Here is a 9,305-nt window from a genome sequence, read left to right as displayed (position 1 = left end):
ACAAAGCACATTTCACCTGCTGGTTCAAGAAACCCAGCCATTAGCTGATGAATTTCAGAACTCTTACTACTTGCTCCAGTCATTGAGAGGTCTCTTTATTTTCTTACAAACATACACAACAACTGAATAGGAATTCCATACTGTGGGTTCCACAAGAAGCAATGCAACATGTTTTCTTCTAGTTGCATGAGGACAGGTATGGGGTAATAGCTGCCTCGCGGTGTTCTGCTCCCAGCTTGATTGCTCCTTACAATACACATCTAGCCACTGAAGTGCTGCAATGCAGCTGTCTACATTCTTAAGCCCGTATGTTAGGGGATTATGTAAATCAAATGTTTTATTCCTCTCTTTTGGGTCTTCATTTCTTCAGTAGGTCAAATGCATGGTACTTAGCTTCATGTCTTTCTGTAACATGGTGTCAGTCATTTTCAAGATCATAAGCTTTCTAAATGTTGTCATTTTGTTGATCTTGACTCCTAGCTGAGCAGCATCTCTGCTGTGAGACTGACACTTCTGTCGTCTTCTTTGCAAAGCCTTAAGTTCATCTGAGTGACAATGAAGAAAGTAGGTACAAGTTTAAGATGCAACAGCAGCAACTCCTTTAATAACTTTGTTTGTATACTAGCTCTGGAGTAAAAGAACTTTTATTCTTTAGCATAGTTCAATTGCAAGTGAAAAACCTGAAGAATAGGATCGCTTTCATTCTAAAGTGTCCATGTAGCAGTATGCATAGTGTCTCTGTAGATGAACTCCATAGAAACTTAGTTATGCCATAAGGTCTACCTTCCTCTGAGCTCTAGCAAAATTATGAAGTTATTTACAGACATTTGACTTCTAATAGTACTACAGTTGGTAAATTACACTGATGAAATGGATCCATGATGCTTGTAACAAAACCTGGACTGCAGGAAACTTGTTACCTAACTTCACATGGATAACAACTACTCTTTTCCTAATTCAGTTTGACCAAGTATTTTGTTCACCTTGGTAACAGCTATAAATATTCTTTGAATTCAGATATGCAAGCCAGGCTCTCTAACATGCCACCACATTCCTCAAGAAGGGCACACACCAGGGCCTCCAGTGTGACAGCCCCACTTCTGCTGATATGATTAAGCGGCAACACACAGCAGTGACTTACTTCTCAGATACGTGCTTTCAGTTGTAGTGATGAATATTTTGGCTTGCTATGTTCTCCCCAGTGCCAAGAGAAGGCTGTATAAACCCATCTTTTCTTGTAACCTACTTAGAGGGTCAAAGTACTCATCCAGAGCCAGGGTGGGCCTTCAAGCCCAACATAACGAGCTCTTCACAGTCCAGTGTTCTGAAGCAGCTTTGTTCAGCTGTAGCATAGCTCCATGTTTGCCCAGTATGCCTGGAAAGATGGGGGTGGAAGGGTTTGCAGCAATATTATAATCTCAAAAACATATTAAAAAAGAAGCAAGTCTGTCAGACGTGCAGGATGCACTGCTTTATCGAAAGAGCCGGTACATCCGAGGGAGTCGCCCATCCTTACTGGAAAGCGCGGCCTGGATGTGTTCGTAAGTGGGCAAATCTGTTAAGTCACCCAGTGCAGCCACAGCTGGTTTTTTATGAAGCATCTTGGTGACCACTCTCTTGATATCAGTAGATTTCACCTGACCTGCAGAAAAAAAAAAAGCCGGAGTTATGACAACTACGTTCTAAATAGCACAAAGCAGCTTTATTATGATGCTGAGTCAGACCCCGTGCTCAGAAAACCAACTGCTCTAGACCTTCTCTACCATGCTTGTTTTTTCCTTCCTTCTGACAAAAATAAGCATTGTGCTAGCTTGCAAGCAATTGAGAAGATCAGTTTGAAATATATATCTCTAGTATTTATGCCCCCAGGCCTTCTAAGGCAGTTCATCTGTGCTACAAGAACATGTTTTAAGTTGCCCCGCCCTGACCGCACCTACAATTCAGTCAAGGCAAGGAAAAGCATTGTCTACTCACTGATCAGGGCACAGAGCTCATGAGGTAACTTCCTTGTGTTTGTTGCCAACACTTGCCTTCCCACATCTTCAAAGATAACTGGCCGAGACTCAAGGTTCATCATGAGCATGGACTTCAGCTGCGTCTTCGCTCGCTCAAGTTCTACCTGTAAATGAGCAGCAAATACAAACAGAAGTTCAGAAAAAGTCTGGCCACTGCTCTCTAATACAAGATACCATCTAAGAGTTATGCAAACACCTTCCTCTCTGTGAATGTGTTGCTAAAGTTACTATACTCTTTTACAGAAATACGCAACATACGTATCTACAAAAATTCATTCTAGCAAGGCCAGTGCAATGCATCATTTCAGCTCAGACATCTGCATAGTCTGCAAGTTAGGCTGCTGACCTCTCCTACTGCTCCTGCCATTAGAATGAATTCTCTTGTGATGATTTCCACCATCTCTCGAACCTAGAAAAAACAGATAATTGAAAGAAGATTAGAACAATGCTTATTCTGTTAATATTACTGTCTGGTAATGAGTGATGCAATTACTTTTTAAGGACACCTGTCTTTGAATACAGGACTATATACCTGTTTTGGATCTGCACTGGCATGTATACACAGGAGGCCTGTATCCTCATAACTGTGGTGGTAAGAGGTTGCATTATACATCCAGTGATGCCTGTGAGGATACAAACGGTATTTAAAAATTTAAAACACGGAATTTAAATGTAAAAATTAAACAAACATGGACAGTGAGTCCCCTTCTAGTGCATTTTCAGGATACTCAGCAGTGCCAATGAGAATTGTCAGTCCCTGCCTCTGGACAATTTCTGCATGTGCCATCTACTTCCTCCTCTCCACTTGCATCCTTGAGACCAAACCCAGAACAATACAGAGCAGTATTACTGGTACCTACTGCCAATTCTGTTAATATCCCCTGATTAAAGGATGGATTGGGCCAGTGGAGGAAGACAGGATTCCTGGTCACGGCTGCCCTTTACTTTCACCCTCTCAACATGCCCGCTGACAAATCAGTCCCACATGTTTCAAGCAGAATAAGCTTATGTAAAACCTGGGGGTGTTGGCTTTCAAAAGATGAAGCCTTCCATGTGAACCTGCTAGAGAAGACTGTTTCTGCTATCCCTTAAACAGAAAGGCAAACAAACCTGTTGAGCACATTGAGATACAGTCGGGTGAACATGCCCTTGCCGGGCCCTCCAGCTGAAAAAGAGCCACCACCTCCCATCATCATGTTTAATACCGCAAATGGAATGAAATCATCCTCCTGAATTGCAACAAGAAATTCAGTCAGTTAATAGCAGAGCTCTCAAGGGTCTGGGATGAGTAAAGAGGGAGAAAGAGAGTCAGAAAGAAACATGGCACAAGAAGAGTGTAAAGGTCAGTGCCTTCATCAAACTGTCACTGAAAAAGCTGCTTGTCTGTACATGCAGCAACAACAGCCAGAGTGCCAATGTTTACATAATGAGATCGTATTCTGGGATTCTTCAAGTACAAGGCACCCAAACCAAAGGATTTTAGGTTAATACTTACTAAAAATGAGCAGCTTTCTAACCCAATCATGATGTGGGTGAGCTCTGGGATGGGAGTAGGGCCCAGACTCACATCTGACATATCTTTTTCAACCTGTGGGAAGGGCAGACAAATTATTAGGACCAGTTTTCACCTCTGTTGTATCCAGCTTGATGCATTCCCAGTAATTAACCTGTCACCCAAATAATGGCTGTCATGGCCATTTAGGCTCATGTTCATGAACAGTATGTAATTTAGAAAAGCAAAGCCTATAGAGATATCAGCTCCAGTCCAAATCTGCACCTCCAACAGACAGGAAGAGGCACGATGCCATCTCTGCCTTCCTTTTACCTTGACAATGCCTCCTGTGTACTGAGCCACAGATCTGTCCACATCCTTGGTCTGCGCACTGCCCCACACCGGCTCCGCTCCAAGCAGATGTTTCTTCGCACACTCCACTAACTGCTCATGCTCGATTCCCACCCCGGCAAGCACCATCCTGTCTGGCGTATAGTAGTTGCGCAGGTACGAATGCAGGACTTCTCGATCAATTTTGTCAGTATTTTCCACTGGGCAGAACCTGTTCAGTCCAACTGTATTGTCCCTGTAGGCTGCCTAAAAGGAAACAGATACATTAAAGTAACAAATATTACTTCACCCTCCTCCAACTAAACCTTCTCTTTCTGTTTTAGAATTATGCCCACCTGTTTGAGACATGTAAGAGAGGAAAGGCTGAGCATTTCACTAATGTCAGCATAACTCAACATGTTGTCGCCCATGTCAACAAAGAGAAGTTATAGATTTAGTTTAGGTTAAAATTTTAATGTGTGTAGAATGTAGAATTTCAAAGCGGAGGGACAGCAAAATTCTCCCTCTCACCACTGAAATTTAATTGAATAACAGAAAACTCTGTTTTCAGAATAGTCTAAAATAAACCCTGAAGTTGAGGAAAAACTGAGGAACAGAATGCAGCGTATCTCAGACAGCGGACTGCACGCAAGGTAGACTTTTCCAGTGTTTTACCGCATGGATCATTTCTGTGAGGAGAGGCTCTGGATCAGGTCTCATATTCAAGTCTTCAAGCTCAAATCGTATAGCCGTTCGAGTCATCTCAATTTCTTCATCTGTAATAACAGAAAAAGCAAGAGGTAACAACCACCACGCAAAATACCCAATTGCTACAGGATAACTTCTTGATGAGCACGATCTAATGAAGAATTATGAAACCTAATAGCAAGTCATGCATTGGGAGTCTTTTTTTGAGACAGAGACTTATGTTCTCAGACCTGATAACCTGGGCTGTAGCGCTACATCAGCCAGCAAGTTGACCACTGTGTCCAGGCCTTTGGCGTCAGCAGAAACAGCGTACATTATGGTGTCCCTGCAACACAAGCAGACACAGGGGTTCTGTACTGAGAAGTCACATCTACGATCATTCAGCCAATGTGCATCTGGAAATCACAGAGAAAGCTGCTTGACCGCTATCTGCTTTGACCACTCCGAAATGCTTTCAAAAGGAAACAGAACTGGCTTTTATAACCCTTTCAGGTTCACTTTTGTAGCTTCTCAGCAGTCACCACAAATGGATTTCTGCTGCTTAGAATCAAAAAGTGGCTTTTACTGTCACACATCAGAAAAAGCAACTCAAACTACTGTCAGTGTTACAACCACTCTGGTAACAGAGCACAGAGAAAAGAGCATCATACCTTGATGCCTGGCAGTCACAAATGCCCCCGTGCTTTTCTAAGGTGAGGAGAATTTCATCTTTGCTGCCAAACTGAGCTGTGGACTAAGACAGAAAATACCAGTGTTATTAATTAGTAAAGCCATAACTGTTTATAACCCTCCGGTGTAGCCCAGAACAAGCATCATCTCCTACATCCTTCAAATCAAATGGTTTGCTAAATATTCACTAACCTTGGAGGTGAAAGCACAACACACTTTCAAAATATAATTACAGTCACAATAATTAACTAGGAATACCACCGTCGTCTATTTAAAGAGATCAAACCCACAGTGCCACTGCGAGGAGTGGGCCCTGCCCTCGGCCGCTCCCTCGCACTTCCCCAGTCGCTCGCTGCTGCGCAGATTTACGGCACAGACTCCAGGACCCCGCTACGACAAGTACGGTACTCACGGAAAAGGCCAGCTTTTCCAAGAAGTGAGAGATGCCACTGAGGTACTTCGCTTCATGTCTTGATCCCGAATTGATAAGAACTAGCGTTAAGAAGAGAAGTCAGCGTGACTTTTACACACACACCCCCCCCCGGTCCTTACACACAGGCCAGGCACCCAGTTCCCGGCGGAGGCAAAGCGTCACCGCCGCGTCCCTGGCCAGGCCAGCTCAGGCCGGGGCAGCGGGACGGGACGGGACGGGACGGGACGGCCCGGTGCCCCCCCCCAGCCCCCCCCTTGCCGGCCGCGGGTACTCACGGCCCACGGTGCAAAACTGCCCGAACTTCTTCTGGGAGGCGACGCGCAGCCCGTTCTCCAGCACCGTCACCCGCGTCTCGAACCGCTCCCGGCCCTCGGCCGCCGCGAAGACCGCCTTGGGCACGCCGGGCAGCGGGCAGGTCAGCGACACGCTGGGGTAGGCGCCGCCGCCGCTGTAGCTCCGGCCGGCCGCCAGCCCACACCTGCGGGACAGCGGGAGCCGCCGTCAGGGAGGCTGGGCGCCCCGGCAGCACCTCCCCCGCGGCCGGGCCCGGACGCTGCATTCCCCCCGCCCCGCTCCCCCCCCCGCGGGTGACGGAGGGAGCGCTCACCGCCGGGCCGGGCCCCAGGCGCCCCGCCGCAGCCACGCCATGGCGGCCGCCATCTTGCCGTCACCCGGCAGCCTCGGTGCCGCCCGGCGCAGGGTCTCGTGTGTGCGGGGGCAGGCGGCACTGCGCAGCCGCGCTGACCCCGCGGGACTGGTGGGCGGGGAAAAGGGCGGGGCTGAGCTCCCCGGAGAGGCGGGACTCGGGTGAGGCCGCGATTGGGTGAGGTTGTGGTGGCCGCTCGCTAATTGGTCTGCTCTGAGGGGAGGTGGGGCGCGCCCTGAGGCGAGGCTCCGCCCCGTGGTCCGTGGCTGCCCGGGCCGCGGAGAGGGCCGAGGCGGGGCGGCCATGGCGGCGGGCGGGCTGCCGGCGGCGGGCCCGGCCGAGCCCAACCCCTTCTCCTTTCACGAGTTCGTCCGCAGCAAGGCCCGGAGCGGCGAGGAGATGGGCGGCGCCCGCCAGGTAGGGCCCGGGCGGAGGCGCGGCTGGGCCCCGCCGCGCTGAGGTGGCCGTGCCCACCTCAGCCCGTCTGCTCTGCTCTCCCCTCTGCAGGCAGCGCGGCCCGGCCCCAGCCTCGCCCCCCTCTTATTCCCCGATCCGGTGCCGCCCGGAGGGGCGGAGGACGAGGACGAGGAGGAGGAGGAGGAATGGAGCGAGAGCTACCAGCCCTTGGCCGTGGAGCAGGCCCATCTCGCCGCCGCGGGCCCCGCCTCGCCCTCCGCCGGCTCCTTCTTCGAGAGCGCGGGGCTGGCAGGCAGCGAGGACCCGAGCGCGGCCTCCCTCGGAGCCCCCCTGGGGCCGGGCTTTCACTCCCTGCGGCAGCCCAGCTACGAGGAGGTAAGCACCTCGGCTGTCCTCCCGGCACCCTTCTCAGAGCGGACACAAACGCTGCCTGCGGGCTCCGTCTTCTGTCAAGCGAGCTCTGGGCTCGTGTGTCAGGGTGTTACAGAAACCTGGTGTCAGCTCCCAGTGTTATTAAAGCGTGCTGTCAGCAAGGGCTGCACAATACGTGGCAGCTTGTTGTTAGAGATGCTTGTGGAAGAGAAGTAGGTCTGAAAAACTGCTCTACAGCATGAGTCGGATTTGGTACCTTGTCTGCCCTACTGCTTTTGGTATGACCCAGGTGACTTCCTCATGCTCTTTCCCTTGAGGTCATATTGATTTAGAATTAACAGCATTTGATTAGTCACATCTGCACTGGTTTGCTTGGTGCCACATTTCTGTGCCCCACAGGGTTAGGGAAGTTAAATGGTTTTGAGAGGGGAAAACTAGGTGTGAAAGTAAGCTTGAATGTAATACAAAGCGCAAGACTTTTTGGCGCTAGAGTTAAAGCTGAATATTTCTTCTGGTACTGGTCTTGGAGTGTTAGTAGTGTTGTGAAACTACACCCTCATTTCTAATGAGAATTTTTATTTTTTTAGCTAAAAGAAGAGAATGCCAGTTTGAGAAGCAAGATCAATAAGCTTCAGATTTTCTCTGAAACTCAAGCAGACAAGTGCGTAAGCCACAGTATGGGGGAAAGTAACCACATAAGCAAGGAGATGTCTTAGAAGAGGTGCTCACTGGAAACAGTCAACGTCTTTTAAAGAAGAAAAATGTAGTTGAAATCTGTGCTATTTATTAAAAAACTTTAACAAACCTGGTTTTCTTATTGAAAAAGGCTTGGAAAGTAAGTAGCAAGCTGACATCTGATGAGTGTGCTTGTGTGGCTTTGCTTCATGCAGTTTAGGTGGTTAGTGAAAATGAGGGTAGGGCATGACAGGATGCATTTCATAAAGCTTCAGATTAACAAAATAATGAATCTTAGTCTCTCTCCTTTGAAGCAAGAAAAGCATTTTTATTTTTGCTGGTGAGCAACTTGATATTGAGATTGAATTTCCTGATGTTAAACAACCTGGTGACCGATCTAGGGTGGCAATTTCTTAAGCTCCCGACTGAATCCTCTGTACTGCGCTGGTCCTCGCAGTGAGGCAGCTGGTACTTCCATGGTGACGGGATAACCATTTGTTTCAGAATTACCCTTATCTAGACTGATTGTGAACGGCTGTGTTTTCTGTATCGCCTTTCTGCATTCAGCTGTATAGTTCCCATTAATGCTAGTGGATGTTGAACAAAGAAATCCCCCGAGCCACAGCCTAGAAGTGTAATTCTGTGGGAAGACCTCATTTTTCTCATAACATGAAAGAATGAGTTTCATGATCCTTCCCTAGAATTTTCTTCCCTAAAGTATTTAATGTTACAAGTGCTTACTGTACATTGCCTCTTGTTTTTTAAGGATGAGGAAGCTAGAAAAAAAGCTTGAGGAAAACAAAATTAAAGAAGAAAAAGAAGCGCAGGATTTGGAAGCAATGGTGCAGCACGTGGAACAAAATCTCCAGCTGATGACTGTAAGTGTTGGCGTTTGCCGTAGTAGCAGAAGCTTGTTCGCAGTTGGAACTGTGTAGTTCCACTCCTTTTCCTTCCCATCTCAGGAGAGTGAGGGAAGCTGAAGTGATTGCTTTGCCCATGTGAGCACTGAACAGCTCTGACAGAGGTTCAGATTCTTCCCTTATAACAAGACTGTGTCCCAGTCTAGAACTCCTTTCATTACCTAGAATAAGGGAGGTCTTTGCAGAAATACCATTTTCAGATTCATCAACACTTTCAACTGCTTTTTTGCAGCCTTCTGAAAACACCTCCTGTATTTCCTGTTTTTCCTGCTTGCTTATTTATACCAAATACCTTTTCCTCTTGTGCAAGATAAATAATTTAATGTCCAGAAGTGATGGATGGCACTTGAAGATACCTGAAAGGAAAAATGGGGAGGGGGCAGCTGATCAGACATGACTGGGTGCACTATCCCCATCTCGTAAAGCATTCAGAACAAGAGGTGGTATAACACAAACCATATCACTTCAAGTTACGTGCTGGAATCATGCATTCCTACGTAGCTCAAACTGCCTGCTATGTCTTAAGCACCGCTATGATATAAATAATCTTTATTCTATTTCAGAAACGGGCTGTTAAAGCAGAAAACAATGCTACAAAACTGAAACAGGAAAATGCGTTACTTCAGGT

General features: G+C 47.6%; 2 protein-coding genes across 2 annotated transcripts; one reads left to right on the top strand and one right to left on the bottom strand.

The window, feature by feature from the left end:
- Positions 1 to 74: 74 nt before the first annotated feature.
- On the bottom strand, positions 75 to 6,408 carry PMPCA (peptidase, mitochondrial processing subunit alpha). The gene is made up of 13 exons (XM_072883325.1): positions 6,255 to 6,408; positions 5,923 to 6,125; positions 5,627 to 5,706; positions 5,196 to 5,278; positions 4,776 to 4,870; positions 4,513 to 4,613; positions 3,841 to 4,104; positions 3,511 to 3,603; positions 3,126 to 3,244; positions 2,548 to 2,638; positions 2,362 to 2,424; positions 1,975 to 2,119; positions 75 to 1,642 (listed from the first exon to the last, which is right to left on the bottom strand). Exons 1-13 carry the CDS (start codon positions 6,305 to 6,307, stop codon positions 1,473 to 1,475), a joined length of 1,560 nt encoding a protein of 519 aa, XP_072739426.1. The 5' UTR covers positions 6,308 to 6,408; the 3' UTR covers positions 75 to 1,472.
- A 115-nt stretch (positions 6,409 to 6,523) lies between these two features.
- On the top strand, positions 6,524 to 8,635 carry ENTR1 (endosome associated trafficking regulator 1). The gene is made up of 4 exons (XM_072883327.1): positions 6,524 to 6,710; positions 6,801 to 7,085; positions 7,670 to 7,917; positions 8,524 to 8,635. Exons 1-3 carry the CDS (start codon positions 6,597 to 6,599, stop codon positions 7,796 to 7,798), a joined length of 528 nt encoding a protein of 175 aa, XP_072739428.1. The 5' UTR covers positions 6,524 to 6,596; the 3' UTR covers positions 7,799 to 7,917; positions 8,524 to 8,635.
- The last annotated feature ends 670 nt before the right edge of the window (positions 8,636 to 9,305 follow it).

This window comes from Ciconia boyciana, chromosome 18, assembly GCF_034638445.1.
Source record: "Ciconia boyciana chromosome 18, ASM3463844v1, whole genome shotgun sequence".
NCBI lineage: Eukaryota > Metazoa > Chordata > Aves > Ciconiiformes > Ciconiidae > Ciconia > Ciconia boyciana.
The sequence above is the reverse complement of the archived record's forward strand: the minus strand, read 5'-3'. Positions and strand labels throughout refer to the sequence as shown.